At 39.1% G+C, this 26,402-nt stretch overlaps 1 protein-coding gene across 1 annotated transcript; it reads left to right on the forward strand.

Moving 5' to 3' along the window:
• Positions 1-286: 286 nt before the first annotated feature.
• On the forward strand, positions 287-12,595 carry LOC137257558 (uncharacterized). Its single transcript, XM_067794883.1, has 6 exons — positions 287-323; positions 463-690; positions 2,369-2,614; positions 3,965-4,210; positions 10,842-11,087; positions 12,462-12,595. Exons 1-6 carry the CDS (start codon positions 287-289, stop codon positions 12,593-12,595), a joined length of 1,137 nt encoding a protein of 378 aa, XP_067650984.1.
• Positions 12,596-26,402: the final 13,807 nt, after the last annotated feature.

Raw genomic sequence — 26,402 nt, forward strand, 5'->3', positions numbered from 1 at the left:
GTGATACTACAACTATTAATTACAGCATGCTTCCGTGTGTTACTGACTCACAGTTAATACCTTATTTTCCGCATAGGAATCAGGTCATTTTCTCCATAGTTTGGAAAGGCCCTGTCACCGTATTTCACTTCAGTGATTGTGTTTGAACTTTTCGAAAATTAGCGTCAGTGGTTCAGTGGTTCAGCAATGAATACGTGTGTATAATTGTGTCGCACTTTTGCCAGTATTTCACCTACATCTAGCACATACCTGGACATGGAAGAACTCAATCAGCATTTTTGATAAAATGACGCACGCTCAAACATTAGACCTCGGACTGCCAGGTCAGTAATGGCAGGAAATCTTAAGTGTATCTTTCATTCGTTGTCAATGATCTATTGACACAGTTGTAAGTCTATTTTTGAAGGGTTTTTAATCTATTTTGTATGATGTGTTTTGAACAACTGCATTCTTTCGGTCCAGGTGTAGATCTGCCAAACATTGCTTTGAACAAGCCCACAAAACAAAGCTCTGATTATGGTCCATCAATGACATCTGATCGGGCTGTTGACGGCAACCACAATCCTTACACCACAGTCAAAGGCTGCGCCCATGTTGCTGTATACAACAAGCCGTCGCTAGACTGGTGGCAGGTAGATCTACAACAGACCTTCTTGATCCTAACTGTGTCCATCACCAACAGGGGGTGCAGTAGCTGTAAGTACATTAAAGAACACTACGATGTTTCGTAAGAATGAGTGAGTGAGTGAGTTTAGTTTTACGCCGCTTTTAGCAATATTCCAGCGATATCACGGCGAGGAACACCAGAAAATGGGCTTCACACATTGTACCCATGTGGGGAATCGAATTCGGCGTGACGAGCGAACGCTTTAACCACTAGGCTACCGCCCTTTTTAGTAAGAAGAAAGATATAACATGAAATGAAACTATGTGCATCTGAGTATTGTGGCAGCAGGATAATAGTCCCTACTGTCTTACCAACCTCCATGTTCATTTAGTTAACAAATGTTCAGATCCGTGCCAATTTACAATTGTCGGAGGAAGTCGCAGTGACTAAGTGGATCATTGACTGACGACTGTGTGAACCACACTGACAGTGTGTTCCAGTGAGTGAGTTAATAACCTATCCAATAAATGACAGGCATAGACGAGAAACCTGTTGCGAAAATGTTGTAGTTTTAAACATGCATAACTCATCCACAAATAGATTTTAGTGCATGGAATTGTACACCAGTTAAGAAGAAGGTAATGTCTGTACTACCAAGTGGATACTTTTATATAACGGACTCGCTGAGCGCGATTGTAACGATGTAGCACGACCCAGACGCGGGTTACCTGGCTCTCAAACCCGTCTCTATCAACCTGTTCCGTACAGTTTGACCGGATATCCCCTGAAATCCAGGCATCCTGGCTGCTGTGCTCTCACAAATGGCAGTACGACCACGCAACTGCACTACCCGAATGTACAGATCTTGGGTTGTAATGATAACCCGATGTCTGTACGGGGACGGTCATTTGTTGTAGCTGTTTGGTTGCAACGAGCTCAAACCATGACATCTTGCTCAGACTAGCATTCAGACGCCTTGCAACAGAAGAGTTGTAATCTCAAGCATGCATTCTTTCAATGGTGATGTTTTGTGTCGCAGCGTCAAGACGTGACGTAGTGATCTGACCTTTAAACTCCTTCAAAACGAATGCCAATATCTGAAAGTAATATGAAATTTTATTGCCAGACAATGAATGCTCTTTGCTGCACAACATCTACTGGAAGGTGATTTCTGTTGCTTTGTAGCGATGCCTTTCTAATCCTTGTAAGAAATCCCATAAAACATTTTCAGGTAAATACATATTTTGACGATTGTTTGAACACGATATGTAATCAATAGATGTTTTAAAATACAAGCCGACTATGGGTTTCTTTTTCGGATAGTTTATGTATCATCATCATCATCATCATCATCATCATCACATCGGCAACATTTCAGCCATATCGTGACGAGAACAATTCATTATTGTACAATAGATCACTTACCCGTGAATCACAGGTATTAAAATAAAACTAGCATTATTATCATGAAACGAAATATGTAAGAGGACAATACAAGTGCATGTTTGACTACCTTATGAGACTGATTGATAAACCAATACTGCCATAAATTAAGGAAGACTTGAGTGAGAAAGTATGAATCCAAATACACCAAGTCAGGTGCTACATGCAAAAGCAAGTGTTCTTGAAATATCTTCCTAGTCTGTGAAGATGCTTATCAAAATACATTTGTCTCAGGCTGAAACAAAAATCTGTCGAAAAGTGTAAGCTACTGTTATAGCATGTACTCTTTTGAGGGATTATCTTTCCTTTCCCATCCAGACGACAGATTAACCAACTTTTCAGTGGAGGTCCATACTTCTGACCAAACGATCAGCAACAACTCTGGCCTCCAACTCTGTTATTGGCATAAAGACACAGTAGGCAAAGGTCTGACTGTAGACTTGCCCTGTGCCGTCAATACTACTGGACGCTACGTCAGAATCGTCAAGTACAGCCCTGGTAATAGGCCTTTGGCGTTGTGTGAAGTGGAGGTGAGGGGAACCCTTTTGCACAAGACATGCGGAGGTAAGAAAATTTATATGACGTTAAAAGTTCAGAGATGCCGATAACCTCTGTATTGCTGTTGCCACACAATTTGCACTGCACTAGTCATTTGTAAGAATACAACATACAGCATCATGTTTCCTTGACATTCGTTTTACTGACTCTCAGTTAAAGCCGTAGTATCCAGCTTGGGAATCAAATTGCGTTACTGTGACCATTTCCTATATATTTAGAGAAGGTTCTGCCACATTATTTCAGGCCAATGATTCACATGGAGACATTATTGCCGTTACTAATAACAGCAGTCCAACAATGAATAAGTGAGTGAGTGCATATAATTGTATGACACTTTTGGCAATATCCCACCAACATCTACACATACCTCCGAATGAAATGGCTTAATCAGGATTTTTTAATATAATGCCGTATGGTAAAAACATGCAGATCTCGTAATGCCAGGTCCGTAGCGGCAGGAAGCCATAGGTTTCTCATTCACCCGTTGATCTACTGACACAGACCTGGCGCGTTTGGGAGGGTTGTTAGTCTTTTTTGTATGATGTGTTTCCAACAGTCACATTCTCTCGGTCCAGGTATGAATCTACCGAACATTGCTTTGAACAAGCCCACAAAACAAAACTTTAATGATGATTGGTCAAAGTCATCTCATCGAGCTGTTGACGGCAGTCACAACACTAATGCCGAAGTCAGAAACGTTGAACTAAATAACAAAACCTCACTAGACTGGTGGCAGGTAGATCTACGCCAGACCTTCTTGGTCCTAACTGTGTGGATCACCAACAGGTGGGAATGTTGCCGTAAGTAGATTTAAGAACACTACGCGTACGATATAAAAACGGAAGACGTAACATGAAATGAAACTAAGATCATCTGAGTAATATGGCTGTGGTACTATACTCTCTACCGTCTTTCCAAGTACCATTTCCGTTTAGTGAATGAATATTTGGAGCCATGACAGTTTACATTTGTCATAGGGGTAGACAAAAAAGTGAACTAGACTGCCAGTAGTCTGACTTCCACTTTGATATAGCGGCAGAGGTTGAGCGGATCAGTGACTGACCTGGTACCTCACACTGACACGAATGCCAGTTGGAATGTCGTATAAGACTTTAATAAAACAAATAAACCTTACCAAAAGCAAGACTTATGTGAGAAAAAGGTCAACGCAAACATTATCATATGTTAAGTGCAACGTAAAAATGGGCTGTGTTCTGGAAATATTTTCCCAGTCTGTGAAGATTCTTATCAAAATACATTTGTCTCACGTTGAAGAACTAACGTGTAAGCTTCATTCTCAGTGCCTGTACTCTCTTGGGGGTTATTTTTATTTTATTTTTTTCTGTTCGCATCCAGACGACAGATTAACCAACTTTACAGTGGAGGTCCATACGTCTGACCCGATGACCAGCAACAACTCTGGCATCCAACTATGTTACTGGCATAAAGGCACAGTCGGCAGAGGTCTGACGGTAGACTTGCCCTGTGCCGTCAATACTACTGGACGCTACGTCAGAATTGTCAAATACAGCTCTGGTAATAAGCCTTTGATGTTGTGTGAAGTGGATGTGAGGGGAACCCTTTTGCACAAGGCATGCGGAGGTAAGAACGTTTAAAGGGACATTATTGCAGAGCAATGTCTGTGGACTGGTTGTGCCTTGTGTTATTGTTCTCCCGTGAGAACCCGGATGATATCTCAGATTGGTTCGTGACCTCTTCTGCGTGAGTGTTTTAAGTGAGTCTAAACTTCAGATGGGCTATACATACCCAGGGCTTAGCATGACCAGCCCTTTGATAAACCCAGAATGTTCTACAACCTGTCTAGGTCCTCAATCGACACAGGAGTGCAACCGAAAGCAAACAGGTTGCCCAATTCGATCACCTCTTACGAACAGCAAAGGGTCAATGTGGACACATTCTACCCAGGATTCACACAGGGGAAGAGAAATTAGCGATACCCAACACTCTCCGCAAGGAGGTTGTTCTTCACATTAGCCATGTCATCTGGAGGAAAGATTTGTAGTGATTTCCTAGTTCACTATAAGTTTAGACACCTAATGGAGTCGGTCGCGGATACAACCGAGCGAATAAACCTTCCTATCTGAGGGAATTAACTCGACCTAGCAGGTGGCTGGCATACTCACAGTAATGGCTTCCACGAACTCTCTGAGCCGATCGGACATCCCCGGCTCCTTCCGTCTTGGGTCATGACCTTGGACATTAGGGTCACGCCTCCGATCACCACAGATTAAAATAGATACATGTATTGCTTTTAAATTAAAATACAAAAGAGACAAAAAATGTTAACACCCATTATATATTTGTGCGCCTTTCTATTTCGTTCGTTTTTAAAACTAAATCTTTAGGTGCAGTATATCTACGTATATTTAAGGTAAATCAACGTCAGTTAATGTGTCCGACGCAAACCTGAAAATGATTACATTGTCCTTGAGTTATATCACCACCAGCACTATACCACCGTAAACATAACCTCTCAAGGCAAATTATAATTGGAAAAATGTGAAGAGTGTCGTTAAAAACAAACAAAAACACTTCAAGCCACAAGTGGATCAGTAATTTTCTTGATGATCATACCGCGGGCCTTAAGCCTTTCTTCCAAATTGAACAACTATTTCTTCTAGTTGAATATTACCCTCAATGTCTTTATTTCTTTTCGGAAACACAAACGAAACGTCGCATTTCAACGCAAATTCAAAATGTTGTTGTTATTATTACTGTATCGCTTTGTAAACATGTGTTTAAATCCAAATTCACAGTTATTACCAACATCAGTGTGTTTTCTGATGAAAAAGCATATCGACTAACCGCACCTGAAAAGGCAGACGTGGTAAAAGGTTCCGAATGACATTGGTGAGAATGAAACTGTACGTGCATATCGTGATAACCCTACCAATGAAAGCAAGTCTCAAACTCGCTCGGACTTATGTTTGTCTTGACATAATTGCCATGACACGAATTACGAGAGACCAGAGCAACCACGTCTTTGGGCGATTGCAAGTTGGCCGAACTTCCAATCATTTCAATGTTCATGATGGGACAATCAGATTGTAGGAGTGGTATGAGGTCAGTAACAGCATCCAAGATCATCCACGCAGCAACATCACAACGCCAAGACCGACAGATTGTAAGTAACCATCTGCAGGATCGACGGAAACAGCACGCCAGACATCACGTTGACCTTTTCACGGAAGAAACCTCTGCTGTCACAAACCATATCGTAATCCTGTCCTCACCGCTCATCACCGCCCAAACCGACTTAAGAGAGCAGTTTAGCATCAAATGGGCGTTATCCACAGAACTAAGGTTTTATCTCATGACAGCCGATATTGTATTTCAACAGGCGATGGCCGAACGAGAGTATGGTGAAGGCATGGGAACTGTTTTCCAGTGAGAGTATTGTTAAAAGAGATTCACGGGGTGGTCCATGCTTCATGGTGTGGGATGCAGTCTGTCTAGTTAGCTGACACCTGGTGCTCCTGGATCTTGGTACAGGATGACAAAATGACGTGACATCTTCTCGATTTACTGGCCAAGACACAAGGTCCCACGTTATACCATACGTAGGATGTTACAGAAATCACATCTTCCAGCAAGACAACGCTCGTGTCAACACTGCTAGAGCAACATTTGACTTACTAGGACAACATGGCATTCAAACCATACCACAGTCTGCACTCAGCTAGGATTTAAATGCATCGGAAAACATTTTAGACCAGATGAAACAAGACTCCCACAGAGCGCGGAGCGGGCTACTTGAAATTCAATTCGTCCCTACTCTGCGGTAGTGTCTATGTCCATCTTGTTACAGACAGTATACGCGATACTATACTTGAATACCATATCTCCACAGATTTTGATAACTTAGAAAATATTGAATTAGTAGCAAATGATCAATTAGTTTTTGACATACCTAAAATTAATATAAGAACGGACACCGTAGGGTATTCAATTAAGCGAAAACAAAAACAAAATGAAAAAAAAACAGATTATGCAGGAACGTGAAATATATGAAATGGAAGACAGATTTTCAACATTGAGTAGTAGGCAAAATAAAGATTTATGCTCCAAAAAATATTAAAATATTAGAATCGCTAAAGTAAAAGGGCTCATATTTTGGAGTAAGGCTAGATGGCACGAAGAAGGAGAGGAGAAAAAAATAGGGAATATTTTATGCATTTAGAAAAGAGAAATTATATCAATAAAAATATGGGTCAACTTATAACACCAGGCGCAGTTAAGATACATAAGGAAGACATATTAAGAGATTCTTCCAATTTGTATAATAATTTGTGTAGACGTAAACATGCGAGTGACTGGGAAAACGACACAGATGTTTCTACTAATATCTTTGTTAAACGCGCATTTTGTGAGACTGAACTCACACTTGACGAATATGCACGAGCGTTAAAAAATATGAAGAACTGGAAAAGTCCCGGTTTGGACGGTTTTAGTGCAGAACTTTATCAATTTTTCTTAAATGTTTTAAATGTAGACTATAAAATTGCACCCGCTGTAATTGCTTCACGGATTAAACATTTTCTTCCTGATATGATAGGTGAAACGCAAACAGTTTTTTTTTAATTAAAAAATTGATTTACTGGACGAAAATACTAGAATACTGTATGAGCTAATACATTCTTGTGAAGAACATGAAGCTCTTTGTCTTTTGATCGCAATTGATTTTGAGAAAGCATTCGATACAGTTGTCAAACCACTGGAAGCCTTTAACTTTGGCCCTGTACTTAGAACTTGGGTTAATTTTTTTCAAAGGAATAGCGATTATTTACAGACCGCCACCATATAGCTGGAATAAAATGCTGAGTGCGACGTAAAACTAAACTCAGACACACACTCTCCAAGGAATAGCTGTAGCTCAGTTATCAACTCGGGTACCTTATTAGACGTTTTAATTTTAGGGCGTGGTTGTCGTCACGGTGACCCGGTGGCCCCGTACATCTGCTACTGCAGTTAAAGCAAATAAGAATATAAAAGGAGAGAAGATTAAGGGTTCGGAATACCTTAGTTTTCAATACGAGATGATACCAAGGATCTGAAAAGGGGGTTATGTGAACGTATGTGGGTTATGAAAAGTAATGCTACCGTATCTGGTTTAAATCTCAACTGCGATAAAACCGTTGCAACATGGTTTGGTTCCAAGCGAAATTCTAATGAGCAACTCTGTTCGCATATACCGCTTCGTTGGGCGAAAGAACCATTTAAAATTCTGGGTTTTACTTTCTCAACAAACGTACATGAAATGATTTCACTAAATTTTGAACACCAATTTTCAAAAACCAGAAAAATATTATTTTCATGGTCAAGTAGATGTTTAACTTTTAGAGATAAAATTATGATTATCAAATCGCAGGTTACTCATCTTATCTTCTTAAGGCGCTTCCCAATCCACCTAAAGGTTTGAATACCATCCTTTTCAAGTTTATCTGGGGCGGCAAACGTAATAAAATTAAAAGATATATATGAGTAAGTGACTATAAAAGGGGGTGGGTGGGTATAAAATAGAAGTGAAAACTATACGAGATATTATAACAGACATTGGTGATGTGAACCCTTTTCTAATACTAAAAGTGTTGAATATTCCATCACAAGGGATAACTATTTTACATCACGAAGCATGAAGGAGCTTTTTAGTAATGTTAGTTGTCATTTAATCATTGCGTTTTTAAAAGAATTAGATCTGTTTCAGAACTTGTAAATAGATAAACATTTTATGATTGGAAGTTGAATTAGCAGATAACATTGTTAGTGGCTGTATCATCGAAGGGGGTTGAAGTACCGTAAAATTACTGTCCTCCTGAGAGGGTACGTAAGTCCCAAAACATTTGGAATCAGATTTTATCTTCCACATTTTTAGCTGTAGTATATGTGTCATCGTAATTTTTGGCTAATCTTGCATACACTCGCCAGCAGCTGAGGGATGGTGTAAACTCAGCTAGGGACCATGCAGGTAGCAGAGGTACTGTAAGTCCCCATGGCCCCTAGTATGGTGATCTACCCTCTGTTGTTGGCGGTCTGTGGCCTGTTTTTATATTGTACTGTCCCAATAGTGATAGTATTATTTTTTAAGTTTCCACACTAGTTTTAATAATAACTGTGATAATCTAGTGGTTTTACTGTCCTTCGTCGACAGGTTCTTCATAATATGCATATATATTCTTTTTGTCACGTATGTTCTCGTCACGATATGGCTGCAATATTGCCGATGTGACGTTAAACATTAACTCACTCACTCACTCACTCTAATACTAAAAGAAACTTTTAATCTTCATGAACCGTATCTCCTATATTTCCGATTTTCTAAGCACATAAATAAACAGCATCTTGATCTTACTAAGGCAACACCTCATTATGATACTGATTGTTCTATTCTTAAACAAATATGTTCAGCTGACTGTAAATTTGTCTATTCACAACTGTGTGACGATCACACTACATAATCTACAACTCAAGTGGGAATCTAGGCTTGATGCTGTGTTATCCGACACTTGTCTTGCTGACTGTTTTACAATGACAACCGCTGTTACCATAGAAAATAATGCTAGGAATTTTCAATTTAAAATAATGCACAGAATAGTCTCAACGAAGTCATGTCTTTGCGGAATATGAATTAATCAGGATGACCTTTGTCCTGTAAGTGGCAGAGAAATAGAACCACTCGAAAACTTATTCTTTTTATGTGAGAACACTAAACATTTAATCTCTCAGTTAGTAAACAGGTACAAGTTGAAAACTGACACTCGTCTCAACGCTGTTATAACAAAGATTTTACCGGGGGACCCTGAGGCAAGTGTATTAGTAAACCACATTTTTTCATCATTAAGCAATACATCAGTAAAACAGATGTGCCTCTGCAGAATTTCGATCAACTCTTCTATTCCATAAAACATCACTACCGTATGGAAATAAAAGGAAGATCACCCAGATTTTAAAAGAAAATGGTTACGTCTGTTTCCAAATGATTAAACCAACATATTGATGTGGTGAGTTTTCCGATTCTGCACGCTCTCAAGTTTCCTACCTCTCTTTCCCTAACTCTCCTTAACTGTGTATGTCCTCCTCATACTTTAACTTCCGAATGCTTTACATTGTAATTCACAGTCTCCAACATGTTTGTTTCCAAACAAATACTTGTAACATCGCCTCTGCTTTAATAAAAGAGGGAGAGATGAAAGAAGACTGAATGACCTCCTACCAAGGATGACAACTGCTAATTCATTCCAAATACATATGATGCAGCGCTTTCATCGATGACCATGGAGACCATGAATGATGCTGTGTGTGGGGTATAATGATACCATTTTGGGTGAACTCTAAGTGTGATTCCCGCAAATGTGCTGACCATAATTGTCGATTTTGAACCAAAGCCTCCATTTCTGTTGTTGCTTAGAGTGAATTAAAGAGTTTGTTTCAAGTAACCACTATCAGTGCCACATTTACAATAGTCGGTCAGCAATGAATAGGAGTGAGTGTATATGATTCTATGGCTCTTTTGGCAATATTTCACCAACACCTACACATACCTAGGAATGAAGATAAAATGCCGTACGCTCAGGTCAGTAGAGGCGTGAAGGTTTAAGTGTATATTTCATTCTTCGATCTACTGACATGCACCAAACTGGTGTTGGAGGGTTGTTAGTCTATTTTGCCAGATGTTTTGGGGTTTTTTAACCAAAAACATTCTCTTGGTCCAGGTATGGATCTGCCAAACATTGCTTTGAACAAGCCCACAAAACAAAGCTCTGATTATGGTCCATCAATGACATCTGATCGGGCTGTTGACGGAAACCACAATGCTTACAACATAGTCAGACGCTGCGCCCACGTTGTTTTATACAACAAACCGTCGCTAGACTGGTGGCAGGTAGATCTACAACAGACCTTCTTGATCCAAACTGTGTCCATCACCAACAGGGGGCGCAGTAACTGTAAGTATTTTGAAGAACACTATGATAATACAAGTACGTGTTTGAATATTCTGCATCACTCAGATAAACCTAATAAACCTTAACAAAAGCAAGACTTGAGTGAGAAAGTGTGACCTCAAATGTATCTTATGCTAGGTGCTACATGAAAAGGCCTGTGTTCTGGCTGTGAAGATGCTTATCACACACTTTGTCTCACACTGAAAAAAGTGTAAACTACATTACCATTGCATGTACTGTTTTGAGAGGTTTATTTTTTCTTTCCTGTCCAGACGACAGATTAACCAACTTTTCAGTGGAGGTCCATACGTCTGACCCAACGATCAGCAACAACTCTGGCCTCCAACTCTGTTATTGGCATGAAGGAAAAGTAGGGGGCAGTCTGACTGTAGACTTGCCATGTGCCGTCAATACTACTGGACGCTACGTCAGAATCGTCAAGTACAGTTCTGGTAATAAGCCTTTGACGTTGTGTGAAGTGGAGGTGAGGGGAACCCTTTGGCACAAGACATGCGGAGGTAAGAACGTTTAAAGGGGCACTAGTGCAGAGCAATTTCTATGGACTGGTTGTTCCGTATGTTATTGTTTTTCTCCCGTAAGAACCCGGATGATATCTTAAGATTCGTGACTGGTTCGTGCGCCACCAGTATACGTAATTAATAGTTTCAGTATAGACTGATCAACAAAGATAAAGTCATTTTTATTTCATTATTATTAAAACAATGAAACACTTTGAAGTTTAATCATCTACCAGTGGTGTAAAGCTGTACGTCTTTACATTTTGTCATATTGCCCTATTAGTTTATTATGATATCTGTATGCATTTTGAAAGTTAGCCAACGATCAGCAATCAATCAATCAATGTATTGGCGGTTAATTCTTTGAACGAAGGTGTTGGAAGTGTTTTACACAAGCACGACATTACGTAGGCACTATAGATGTGTAGATCTACACACATAAACACGGTCTTTTGACAAATCTGCTGATAAAGATACAAGTAATTAATCAATCAGTGTGTTATCAGTTAAACCTTTGGTCGATGTTGGTTTTGGAACAGAGCTGGAAAAACCTCAGGAAGTGATGTGATAAAGTAATGAATGATTAAAATTTGTTGTGAATTATGATCCTGTTAACTCTTCAAAATTCCAAATTAAAATAGCGGATGGTCGATTTGGTCAAGTCTGACACTGGAGGCCTGGCTGAAGGTTGAAAGTTTCATCAAAGATAATTATTTCTTATTTGTTTATTTATCTTCTGTGATAACAGTTTATCATTTGTCACTTGTGACAATTGTGACTTGACAGACTTGTTACGTGATGTGATGTGACAGGAGAATAATGAGTACTAAAACATGAACATTTGGAGATGGTGGTTAAACTACTTTTTAATTTTTTAATGCTAAGTTGTTTCATATAAATTGTCATGAGCATATAGCATATTTATTACCTAACAACCACTTTCTAGTGAGTCACTTGACACAAAACCTATTGCGGATTGCTTAAGGATTATTTTACATTTTACGTGTTTTTGTGTCACAGTCTACAATCAGTTATATTACTTGTGGTTTAATCAAAGATTTTACTTGAGACACTCACTGCCAGTTGCTGGTACAGGTCATATATTTATTTTTCCTTTGAAACAGGACACAACTGGAAGTGTTATTTCCACAGTTGCCAAATTTACCCTGACAAGATTGATACATTTCATTTCTTCATAAATCATGATGATAATGATTAAGGTGCGTTCTCATGGTGCGAACTGTAGTAACAGCTTGTTGCATACGACTTGTGGTAGCAACAAAGATCGTTATTTGTGTCCTTGTAAGTCGCATAGAACTCGTATCTCGCGAGATTTTCACGTATGACTCAGCAACATGGATTCGTCAAGTTTAGGTAGAAACGCTAGCCGTACCAATGGCAGTGGTCATGTCGCAGTCGGTAAAACGGAAGAAGAGATGAAGATCAAGATGAAGAAACATGAAGATCAAGGGTCACTGAAAAACTTATGGACAAAGCTGGAATGTTGACATGCAACATATGTCATATTTGGGATTTCACTTTCTTAGTAAAGTACAAATTCTAGTACCTTTTTCGGTTGAGTCCCATCCGGGATTCGAACCCGCACCCTCAGAGTCAGGCACCTAATCGCCAGCACACAAAGTCAGCCGCCTAGCCCGCTCATCCACCGCGACTTCCACAAAATGAAAGTCGGACAACTGGTAGTCTAGACTGCGTACTTTGTGTACCCCTCTGATGAGTGTAAATTGGCACGGCTCCCACGGCCGAAAGCTATGATTACACGATGCCATTTAGAAAGTGGTCAAATGCAACATATGTCATATTTGGGATTTCACTTTCTTAGTAAAGTACAAATTCTAGTACTTTTTTCGGTTGAGTCCCATCCGGGATTCGAACCTGCACCCTCAGAGTCAGGCACCTAATCGCCAGCACACAGTGCTCAGTCGCGGTGGCTGAGCGCGCTAGGCGGCTGACTTTGAATGTTGACATGTTATTGGAAACAACTTTCCCCACACATTGAGAAGAAGTGTACCCCAATGAGAAACAGTTATAACTAATAAAACGTTCCGTTTCTTCTCTGGTCAGATCGACCTTTTTCTGGCGTGGTTCCGACATGATGTCAACATAAACAAAGGGGACGTCACTCTGAGGCGGACACATCTCAGCGACTTGATTGGTCGAGAGCTTGCGACTTGTAGTAGGAATTAGGATAAGTCCTACGTGTTACAACTGTTGCAACTCGTATGCGATTTCAAGTCGATACGATTTGGGCGTTCTCACCTTGCGACTACGCTGCATGCTTCAAGTTGTCACCACAAATGGCACCCTGAGAACGCACCTTTACAAGAATACCTGTCACGTTAGACATATAAAAGAGAACCTTGTGACTTTGGTTTTATTTTAACTTAAATAACAGTTTTCCAAGTGCATATGCATACTTATTGAGTTATTAGCATGACTAATATGATTGTTATTGGAATTCATTAGTAAAATATCTCAGCAAAAAGGCGCAGAAATTATGCATCGCGATACACATCGTATCGTGACCTTAAAGTCGTGATACATATCGTATCGTGACCTTGAAGTCGTGATACACATCGTATCGTGACCTTAAAGTCGTGATACACATCGTATCGTGACCTTAAAGTCGTGATACACATCGTATCGTGACCTTAAAGTCGTGATACACACCGTATCGTGACCTTAAAGTCGTGATACACATCGTATCGTGACCTTAAAGTCGTGATACACATCGTATCGTGACCTTAAAGTCGTGATACATATCGTATCGTGACCTTAAAGTCGTGATACATATCGTATCGTGAGACACCCCTACAATAGTTCATGGATGCCGATTAATCTCATTGATCTCAGCGGTCGCTGGTAGCTCAAACGTTACCTGACGCGACCTCCCATAAGGTTTTGTTAGACTCAGCAGTGGAGTGTAACGAAAAGTACTGAGAATACGTTTACTTAGACTGGCAGTAGGATGATACGAGGTTTGTCAAAACCTTAACATCATATATTGTGTATTCGGTGAGTGAGTGAGTTTAGTTTTACGCCGCACTCGGCAATATTCCAACTATATGGTCTGTAAGTAATCGAGTCTCGACCAGACAATCCTGTGACCAACAACATGAGCATCGATCTGCGCAATTGGGAACCGATGACATGTGTCAACCAAGTCAGCGAGCCTGACCACCCGATCCCGTTAGTCGCCTCTCACGACAAGCACAGTCGCCTTTTATGGCAAGCATGGGTTGCTGAAGGCCTATTCTACCCCGGGACCTTCACGGGTCCATTTTGTGTATTCAGACACGTGACAGGGTATAAGATTTTGTGATTGCTCAAATCTCCTTTTTTGGTAAGGAGTACTAAACGACCTTTGCAGAACTATCACCTCTGTACACGAAAGAACTGTAGGTGTGACGTAATGGTGTTTGGACACGGAAACAGTTTCCAGTACTTTTTTCAAATAACACCTTTCCGGCATTCTGGAGAGATGTAGCAGACACGCGACTCGGTTATTTTATCATGCATGGCATGGTCGTAATCACGGCCCGATGGTGCCTCAAGGTTCCTGTAACGGAAATTTTGAATTTTATTAGTATTTCGGTTAGAGGCTAGCACTGACTTTTCTGTGATCATGTCCCTGCTTTACTGTCGGTGTGTCTTGTAATGACGTGTGAGTGATAACACCGGTATTCAGATTGTATCGAAAGGCAATATTGCCTGGATGACAACACTCAATAAACACTACTATCCAGAAATCAACTTGTTGTGAGTACACTGAGAGTAATAACGGTTCTTCCAACATTGTCGTCACCATGTGGAGCGGCTATTAAGTGAGAAATTTCAGAATGAACTTTGCTCATTTGTTGTATATTTTCGTGCTCATAACCGGATGGATTGCTTGTGAAGAGACAATGAGTGATGATAAGTCAGTGATATCACGTGTTAGTAGGTAAAGTCGAGCGAGCTCGAAGACTGAATCTAGGATGGAGTGTGAACTAGATATACTAACAATACAGGAGTTGGACATGGGGTGGGGAAACTGTATGCCAGTGAGTCACGCCCTGCATATAACTCTGTTTTCAATGCTCTGTATGAAGATTTATAGAATAAGAAATCATCTCTTGTTCCGGCTCTTGGTTTAAGAATAAAACCACTTATTTCTGATGCCAGCATTGAGCTGGATAATATAGCCCCTTCCCGTCTTCTTTCTTCTCTCCCTTGGCAATCGGTTAGGCCCAATTGGACCTAACATTGACTACATATAAAAAATCAGAAACTACAATATGAACAAGAATATAATGAATTAAAACATAAATATAGCAATTATATATCCTTATTTACAGATGGGTCCAAGTACGGTGGCGTAGTTGCTTGTGCCACTGTCAACATCTTCTAGATTACCGGATAATAGCTCTAATTTCACTGTTGAAGCTAACGTCATATTAACAGCTCTAAAATATATTCAGAAACATCCTAAACATAAACAATACATACTCTATTCGGACACTCTTTCTTGTCTTCAGGCTATTAAAACTTATCGTGTGAACATCCACTTTTATTACTTCTTATTCCCTACAGTGATTAGACAGATCTTTATTAGTATATATGGCCATGAGACCAACAGTACAAGTGTACATTATAAGCAGTATTTGTAACCTGGAGATACATTTATAACATCAAAATAATAGATACGTTTTAACAATTTACATTTTCCTTAACTTGAAAATATGGTATATAGCGACGGCTAACTTAAACAGGAGATCACTATTTTCAGTACCAAGAAGTATGTAGAACTTCTGTCTTGACGGTTGGTGGGTATAGGTGTAGGGCAGATATTTTTGTCTTATTTCTGAGTATTTAGGGCATATAAAAAGTACGTGGTATTCATCTTCAGGAGAAAGATTACAAACGGGGCAAGAAACATCTTGTTGGGTTGGAGATTTGGTGAAACGTGCCGCTTGAATCTTGAAGTTATGTGCATTACATCTAAACTTAGTTAGTGCGCGCTTAAGTTGTATCGATTTAAGCTTCGAAAGATAAGTTTCTGTTTCAATACAATATTTAAATTCAGAATAAAAATTAACACTGTCTGACTATCGTACTTCATTATACCAATCTTGTTGATAAATGTCTTTACATCTTTGCATAAATATATGCATAAAATAATTTGCGTCATTTACATTTTGCTCGAGCCAGACATGTCCAAAACCATGACTAAATAGGAGTGTTCTAACAAAGGAAACCCAATTTGTATCATGTGAACAGTCATCTAGTCTTTTGAGCATGTCATAGCTACTTCTGGAGTACCGTGTAGATGGTTGCCTCATCAGTCTGAGCCAGTAAGAAATTACTCGACAGCGCGTATTGATAAATAGTGGGAAACGTCCACATTCCGCCAAAATAATCTTATTCGCACTTCTATAGCCAACACGCAGCAAATATTTACAGAACTTTGAATGTACTTGTTCAATGTTTTTATTTATATTTATGCCCCATACTTCCGAACCATATAATAAAATCGGTTGTATTTTCCCATCAAAAAGCTTATAAGATGCATTCAGTGGTAGATTTTTTAATCTATTTATAAAATGCTTTATAACATGGAGAGCTCGCTCAGCTTGCATTGTTAATGTTTCACATGCTTTAGAGAATATATTTCTACAAGAGAAAATGATACCTAAGTATTTGTAATATGACCCAACGTCCAATTTTACGCCATTGAGGAACCATTTTTCATTACTGGAGATTTTACCTCCATTTTTAAAGACCATGACTTTTGTTTTACTAGTGTTTATCTTCAGCCCCCACTTCTGACAATATTCATGTAGCGTATCTATCTTGCGTTGTAACTGTACAATGGAATCCGCGAGGATCACAACATCATCGGCGAACAATAATAACGAAAGATCGGCAATGGTTTCGTTAATAAATATTCCTCTCGAGTCATTCGATAACATTTCCTTAACAAGTTCTTCAACGTATAGTAAAAACAATATAGGAGATAGAATGCAACCTTGTCTAACACCGGCATATGTGTACATCACTCATTTGAAATTTACTGACTTTTACGGATGCTCTCACATTACTATACATGTTACGTAAGAGACGTTGCAATTTCCCATGTACGCCCGACTGTAATAAAACATAAAGCAGTTTGGACCTATTGACAGAACTTTCCTCCTTTCTTTCGTAGATACTTATGGATTATACTATTAAGGGTAAATATGTGGTCAATAGTCGAATATTCTTCACGGAAACCCGCTTGGCACTCCGATATTAGTTCCCGTGTAGATATCCAACATTTGAGACGATTATCAATTATAGTAGTGAATATTTTGTTCAGACTATTCAATAATGCAATACCTCTATAATTACTGGGGTCGTCCGTTGCACCCGATTTGTGAAGCGGTACAATTAATCCAACATTCCAGGATGATGGAAAATTGCCGCTATCTAAAACTTTATTAAAAAGACTACTCATAACGGGGAGAAGGAATGAAATACATTCCTTAAAAGCCTCCACGGGGATGCCATCTTCCCCTGGGGATTTACCACATTTCAAGCTTCCAACCGCACATAATACCTCGTTATCGGTTATGGGATTACCCAGAAAATCATCAGAGCTGGCACAATCCTCACAATTATCAAAGTCATGTAATCTCAAGAAGCTATCAACATGTTCCCCGAACATACGCCCTGTACCACCTGGATCTTCTGCGAGAAGATTTTTAAGGTAATTAAACCATTCTTCAACTGTTACATTTTCTGATGCATTTTGTCTATGAAAACAGTATTTCCTTAAAGATTTCCAGAAATATCGACAATCCTTATTCTTTGCAGCATCAACAACTTCATCTAAAATATTTTGCTCGTATTCTGATTTCTTTCTATCACAAAGTGATTTAAAAGTTTTTTTAGCTTCTAAGTAAAGTGTGCAATGTACAGGATAGTTTGTCTTTCTGAATCTATTCAGTAGGGTATATTTATATCTTTTAGCCTTTTCACAATCTTTGTCAAACCATGAAGGTTGTATCCGCGTGTGCTGGGAGCAAGAGTGATGCGACTGTGAATGTGGTTGTGCGTGGGACTGAGAGTGTGGTTTGTTCGCTCGCTCTGCGTAATCTTTGGGTGCATACAACGCTCTAAGTATAAAGTCATTCAAAGTTTTAATAGCACTATCGACGCTGACCTGTAATATTTCATAAAATGCTAAGTTAAAATCAGTAATGTTTTCCGTAATATAACATATAAACTCACCCTTACGACCTGAGTCCCAACGCGCTGTCTCGATGTCGTGTGTCCCTGCTCGTGCATGTTCACTGTGACCGAGGTCACGTGCTATGTCATGTGGTGTTTTCAGGTCTACCGCTATCGGCAAGTGATCTGACTCGCATCGGGATAAAATATTGAAATTTACAAAATGTTTATATAGACATGAAGATACCAAACAATAGTCGACGACGCTGTTACCTTGGTGGCCAATAAAAGTAAATTCACCAAGTTTGTCTCTCCCGTTTCGCCCATTCAATACATGTATGTTATAATTGCGGCATATATCTAATAATTTTGCTCCCTCTGGATTAACTACTGAATCCTTGGAAGTTCTTGGTACATTAAATGGATCACTTTCATAGTCTACATCCTCTATTGGTAAATAGTCAGTGGAATCGTATTCTATGTAACACTGCTTGTCGCCTATACGGGCATTAAAATCGCCAAATAAAACAAACGACGCATGTGGGTAATCATGTGTTAAACCATACAGTCTACTTTCTAGAAGTCCAATCCCCGACAGTCCTTCATCAGTAGGGTTCTGAGTATCAGTCACATATACAAACCCAAATATAGTGGGTTTATTTGCATCATCGCCCATAATGTCACTTATGAAAAATACTGAGTCTAACCACTCATGGTGTATACGGGTGAATCTTGGGGCTATGGTCTGTCTCACATACACCGCGATACCGCCGCTGTATCGTCCCACTGGATGGATGCGTTCTCGTACACACTGGTAGGAGATGTACCCTGGGAAAAGTGTAGCAAAATCTGTTGAGTTTCTTGCCCAGGTCTCAATAAAGGCTATGACATCAATCGACTGACACAACTCAGATAAGTTAGCCAACTGACTTAGTTTAGAATTAAGGCCATTAATGTTCCAACACAGAAATGGATAAAAATTACTTGCATCATAGTTGTTATCATTGTTATTGCTACTATTTCTGTATACAGTGTTACTTTGTGTTTGTGTGGTTTCATCTAGCGTAAAGTTACTACTAGTGATTTTACTTAGCTTCGTGTGGGTTGCTGCTACAGTGATTATAAAGCTACCATTGGATCTTACATCCGTGATCTGATGCAGAAGAAGTGGGACAGTCAAGTAGGTATCAACAAATTACATGAAATACAGCCCTACATTGGTTGGAGGTCATTATGCGACGATGTCGTATTGGCCACACAAGATATACTCATGAATTTTGGCTTAAAGGTGAAGATCCTCCGTTTTGTATCCCTTGTGATGAAAGAATCACAGTCAAGCATGTTTTGCTTGACTGTGTTTAATATTCCATCACAAGGGAAAACTGTTTTAATTCCCGAACTATGAAGGATCTTTTTAATAACACAAGTTCTCATTTAATCATTGCTTTTTTTAAAGAATTAGACTTACTAACTGAATTGATAAATAGTAGATGAATTAATAGATAAATATTTTATTATTGGAAGTTTAAATTCATAACTGTGCTTGTTAGTGGCTGTATCCTCAAGAGGGGTTGAAGTACCGTAAAACTATTGTCCTTCTGAGAGGGTACGTAAGTTCACAAACATTCAAAGTAAATTCAAACTTTCCAAGTTTTCATTCGTAGAATAGGTGTCTTTTTACTGTATGGCTAGATTTCCCAAACTGCTGACGGCTGAGGGGATAATGTAAATCCAGCTAGGGTCCACGCAGGTAGCAAAAGTACTGTATGTCCCCGTGGTCCCTAGAATGGTGATCTACCTTCAGTTGTTGGCAATCTATAGCCTGTTTGTTTTTATATTGTATTGCCATGCTAGTTTTAATTCCATTTGTGATATTCTAGTTGTTTTCCTGTCCTTCGTTGACAGAATTTTATGACATACAAATATTCCACTTCACTATTAAATGTTCTCGTCACGATATGGCTGAAATATTGCCGATGTGACGTTAACTCACTCACCCATTATTTCCATATCTACCAGTTTCTATTGCTATCTTAAAGTTGCTACAACTAAATCTTGATAAGTGCATCCTTAGATACACTGGAATGTCACAACACAAATATTTTTCAACATTCAACAACGACTTATATAGTGCCCATAATAAAAGCATTTCGGAGAATCCTGTATTGATGAGTACCATGACTGTTTTAGATTATCCTTTAATCTTTGTTTAAAAAGATAAATGAACATACCAACATTTCCGAGTTCTTGATAAAACCAGGCATAACCAAAGCCATGCATGAGTAATATTTGTTTCACCTTAGAAACCCATGTGATGCGGCCAGTTTCATCTAAAGACCTCAACATCATGTAACATTGACAAGGCAACCTATTTTCAGGTAGGTGTATGAGACGACACCAGTATCTAATGACACGCAGGAGATAAACATACTGGAGAGGGAGTCTACCACACTCGCCTAACACCATCCCATTAAACGTAGATTTGTTTACTCTTAAGTACTGTTTACAAAACTTGAGATGTACAGCCTCAATAACCTTACAATATTCAGTGCCCCAAATTTCTGCTCAGTAACAGAGTATAGGTACAATCGTTGAGTCAAAAATCCTAAATAAATCACAGCCGTCTATGTTACCAGTTTTTCTCTGAGAACTGAATAATTATAATATTGCTTTATTAACCTGGGATCATAAACATAGTTGTGCTTTGCTCCTCACAAGCTTGGGTGTGAAAACAATACCCAGGTATCTATAAAAAGAGACAGATTCAATCTGTTGGCCCTTGTAAAACCATTTTCTCGCATGATCGTAGAGGACCACCATTTCTAAAAACTATAACTTCAGCCTTCTTGAGATTAACTTGCATTCCAGTTTCATTACAAAAAGTTTCTAAAACGTTAATCTTCTTTGTAGAAGAAGACATGTGTCAGCGAGTGCTGAGATATCATCAGCAAACATAAGTGCACATAGGTTGTCCATGGTTTGTGTAATAAAAACACCTTTACCACCATCATTTAACATTTTCTTGTACAGTTCATTTATAAAAATAATAAACAATTGTGGACTTAGTGCGCACCCCTGACGGGTACCCACATTACAGGTGAAGCATGATGACAGTCCACAGTTTTTTCTTACACAAGATGAGAGTTGAGAGTACATGGAGACAATAATGTTGTAGTATTTGCCGGTTACACCAACATCATGAAGAGATGTTAAAAGTACATTGTGTCTTATTTTATCGAAGGCCTTAGAAAAATCTATAAAAAGGCAATAGAACCGTCCTTTTTTCTTACATGCATATTTTTGGATAATTGCCTGTAATGCAAAAATGTGATCAGTAGCTGAATAGTTGGCTCTGAATCCGGCCTGAGATTCACTAATTATTTGCTTTAAGTCACACCATTTCTGTAGTCTTTTGTTCAAAATAGCAGTAAATATTTTACATACTGTATCAATAAGGGAAATACCTCTATAATTGTTTGTGTCTTGTTTGCTTCCAGATTTAAATAATGAACAAATAATACTGTCACCCCAACCTTTTGGAAATATGCCATTCTGCAATATATTGTTAAAGATATTTGTCAAGTATGGGGCAATAATGTGTTTAGCAGTCTTCAAAAACTCACCGGGTATACCATCTGGCCCTGGAACTTGGTTAGTGGGAAGATTTGAAAGTTTTAATAAAACTTCCTGTTCAGTGATTTGACTGCTGAGTTGTTGGATGTTATAATCTGTGTTATCAGTGGTGCAATGTGTGTAAAGACTAGATTCATGTAGAGGGTTAACATAGTCCAAACAGAGAAGTGTTGTAAAAGGTTTAATCCACTGGTCATCTGTTATGGTTTCAGGGATGAATGCTTTTCTATTTTGCAGAATTATTTTCCAAAACTGTTTTGGGTCATTTCTTGCAGATACGAACTCGTCTTTTTGCTTACACAAATACTGTTCTTTCTTCTTAGCGAAAATATTTTTAAATAGAGCTTTGTATTTCTTGTAAATGCTGATGTCAGTGTTTTTATCTCTATGGGCTCTAAGAGCTGAATATTTCTGATGTTTTAAAGTTTCAAGTTCAATGTCCCACCATGGGGATCGTGTTTTCATCTTTAGTGCAGGTATACCACCATATGTTGCCTTAGTGTGATCAGCAGCCTTTTGAATTATGTCTGTAAGACGTGATAGTGAAGTTTCCGTATTCTCATTTATCAAATCTGATGACGTGTCATGGGAATTATGCAACATTTTTGTAACATGTTTTAGAAAAAGTTTATTTGTATCTTTACTCCACAGGTATTTTACCCACTTGATAATTTGTCTTGTACTTACATATGGGTTGGATGGTGAAGAATTTGTAGAATAAGCAGTTTGGACCACATTATCATAACTAATATCCAGAAAGCAACTAACTGGAAAGTGACATGAGATCAAGTGGAAGAGAGATGACGATGCTATCATATAATCCACTACACTGCAACCGTTATGTAAATTCTCCTGCTGTGTCATTATCATCATCATTGTGCATGTGTGTCCTTAGATGATTTAGACATATCAAACATGTCGCTAGGGTAATCAGAAGAATCATACATAAAATCCAAAGTATCATCTGGAATGTAGTCCAAAAATCCTTGATACGAGCCTTTAAGTCTCAATGTGCATTTATGTGGATGTTCTGAAACGATGACATTTTTTAAACAGTCCTCAAGTATAAACATAACATCATTGTCAGTCTGCTTGTATATCGGTGAGTTTTCAGGAGAAAGGTGAGCGAAAATGATAACAGTATCATTTTCCCAGTTAAGGAGTGAAACAAGACAACGCAGTTCTCAAATTCGCTATACAATCTGCGGATGTAGCCAAAGTTCATCAGATTTTGCTTACTTAGCACAGTAACTCCACCACTACATCGTAAAAGACGATGGACCTTCTGTCGTACACTGTTTATAACGTGATAATCTGGTAAGTTTAAGTCTTTAAAGTCATCTACATTACGCGCCAAAGATTCCAGAAAGCCAATAATGTCAAATGTTCCAGGTTAAAAGGTTTAAACGTTTCCTTCACAGCGCTTATTTAAACCTTCAATATTCCACGAGAGTATAGAAAGTTTATCATGTTCATCACTTACAGCAGAGCCTTTGCCTCCACTTCAGTCGTTTGAGCTTGGAGTGGTCTCCCTTGAGGGGTGGGTGTACTTCCGGTTTGCGAGTTCAACAAGGATCCACGTGTGTTTGTTGGCACTGGGGTTTCTTGTGGCGGTGTCGCTGCTTGAGCAAAATCAGAGGGTTTACCAGCACTTTCAAAAATATCCTGTTTTACACGATCATAGATAAACGTAGCACCATCCACAATACGTTTATCAAGTCTCATTTTCACATGAAGATTCGCTTTTAGTGCACGAACGAATGAACCAAGGAGAGAGGGATCGTCGGTCCTCACGCACCCTGCGCGTGAAATCCTCTAAAACACGATGAACACTTGACTTAGATAATATTTCTCGAGATTTTATAAATACCTTGCTTTTGTGCTTTGAGAGCATAAACTTGGCAATAATTGGAGACTGCTTGTTTCGCGGATTCAGACAATGAGCCCTTTCAATTATTATACTGTTTACCTCGTCATTACATATGTTTAGAGTTTCAACCATGAAAGAACGAACTTTATCTTCAGACTCGGACCAGGTCTCACCTTGCGCACATAAGGTACTAATTTGCTTTATTTTGGTTAGCAGCTAGTCTTTCTATAATTATCTCCCTTGCTTTACTACCGCACTGTCTGTGGGTCTCATGTGAGTGAGTGTGAGTATGCAAATTCTTTCGTAAGACAATATTGCCTGGATGACAAAATTTCTTTTTTACGTAGCAAAGTTGTGGAGTACACCGAATGTTACAGAATGGTACAGACCACACGTGTTTGCAAAACCATTCACTGGCATTGGTGGGAGGCCGTTTGTCATGTTCACTATCAAGCCTTGTTTTCAACTGCCTGCAGAAGTGTTTTTCAATGGTTCTTAAACGTATATTTTGTTTGATGTTTCTGTTGCTCTTTGCTCCTTTTGCCCATACTTCAGTGCAGGCTCTGAAACTAACGAAACGTTGATCTCCTCTGTTCACCATTTTATCCAGTTTTCAAAAAGATTTAACATGGCTTGCCTTGGTATGGTGATCTACTTTCAGTTGTTGGCGATGTCTAGCCCGTGTTAAATGTTGTATTGTTTAACTAGTGCTATTTGTTTTACCTTTCCGCACTAGTTTTTCAATGTGATTGTGATATTCTAGTTGTTTTATTGTTCTTTGAGGACAGGTTTTTCTACAATACACATTCCATTTTAATGTCTAACAAGTTCTCGTCACGATATGGCTGAAATACTGCCGATGTGACGTTAAATATTAACTCATTCACTCACTCAGTTTAACATGACAACGTAAGAAATTATTCATAAAGTTCAACAAATAAATGCCATATTTTATTCAAATAGCAAACGTGTGGTACCATTGCATTCCACTGCATTATTGGTAATTGATTTGGTGTGAATAGCTTCCGCAAAATATGTACGTGTCCGGAAGAGGAATTTATATAAGTCCCACCGAGCTTGTTTGTCTATACCTTTTGTTTTTCTTGAGATAAAACGTATTTGAAGCAGATTGGGACCCACCAAGACAATAGGTAGAGTTTTCTGCATTACCCATGTGTCAGAAGGACTGAGCTTCCGGTGGAGAACCCGAGCACTCTCCCGATCTGTGCCAACATATCAGGAGGTACCAACCCAAGCTCATGTACTTGGGATGCAAGCGAGACATTTTAAAGGCAAGGTCCGTATATTTTGAATGCTCTTCCTGAATCTTGATAATCCATTGCTGTCAAAAGTGACAGAAAATTTCATGGATATCAATACATTCATTGGCTTTTTCAAAAACAACAAGATCAGGTTTGTTGGCAAGACTTCCTTTGAGGCTGTATATGGGTCTGTTTCATAGAAGTTTGAAAGCATCGCTTTCCGTGACACCCTTTAGTTTTGGGCACACATAGAGTCTATGTCTGGTTAAACCACCGCCAGCATTTCTTCTCAAGATGCCATATAGCTGGGATAATGTGCAGTGTACCGTCAAAAGAAACAAAACCACTTCAAGCCACAAGAGGAGCAGTACTGATGATCATACCCTGAGCAAGTTTTGCCTAGGGATTTGAGTGAGAAATAAAGACAATGAGCGTATTATTCAACTCTGAACAGTTAAACAACTTGGAAGAAATCAACAAATCTGTGACACCACGTCTTATCCCATACTCAGATTATAAAGCTGTCTTCAGATCTTACATCTGTGATCTGATACAGAAAAATAGGACACCCAAGAAGAAATTAGTAAATTACATGAAATAAAACCCTATATCGGTTATACCTATTTGGGTTGTCAGTCTAGATTTGAAGAGGTCATCCTACGACAATGTCGTATTGGCCACACAAATTAATACTCATGAATACCTACTGGTTGTGCATCCCTTGTGATCGAAGAATCAGGGTCAAGCATGTGTTGCTTGTCTGTGCTGAATATTCCATCACAACGGATAACTATTTCAAATCACGGACTATGAGTGATCTTTTAATAATGTTAGTTCTCATTTACTTATTGCATTTTAAAGGAATTAGGGCACCCGTGAACAGCCACCTCCTCGTGGTGGGTGCTGGGTAACGCTGAGAGCCGTTCACCCCCGTAGTGGAGCCGGGGGGATATTTGGTCCACCAACCCGTTTGCCGTGGGTTGCGGCCCTGTGTCGGTGGAGGAAGGGATCCTGGTGGTTGAGGGCAATAGGGGCCTTCAACCGTGTTCCTGTTGCCTAATAAACCACTTCGACCCTGATTTCACCTAGACGGGTGGTTGAATGGTCCCGGTTCAACCAATCGGCTGGTCATGCCAAGCCCTGTGCATGGATTTTCTATATATTTCATTGCACAAATTTGAATTGAACTTGTTTTACTGTCGGTCTTGGCATAATTGCTCATTTAAAATGTTTATTGATTTTGAAATATGATGTTGTCAACTTTGCGTAGAGTTTTATGCCCAGAAGGCGGTGGCTCATGGGCCAATCTGGTGGGACATATCTTTTTTGCTTGAGTAT

The sequence above is a fragment of the Haliotis asinina genome, chromosome 12 (assembly GCF_037392515.1).
Source record: "Haliotis asinina isolate JCU_RB_2024 chromosome 12, JCU_Hal_asi_v2, whole genome shotgun sequence".
In the NCBI taxonomy this organism is placed as follows: Eukaryota; Metazoa; Mollusca; class Gastropoda; order Lepetellida; family Haliotidae; genus Haliotis; species Haliotis asinina.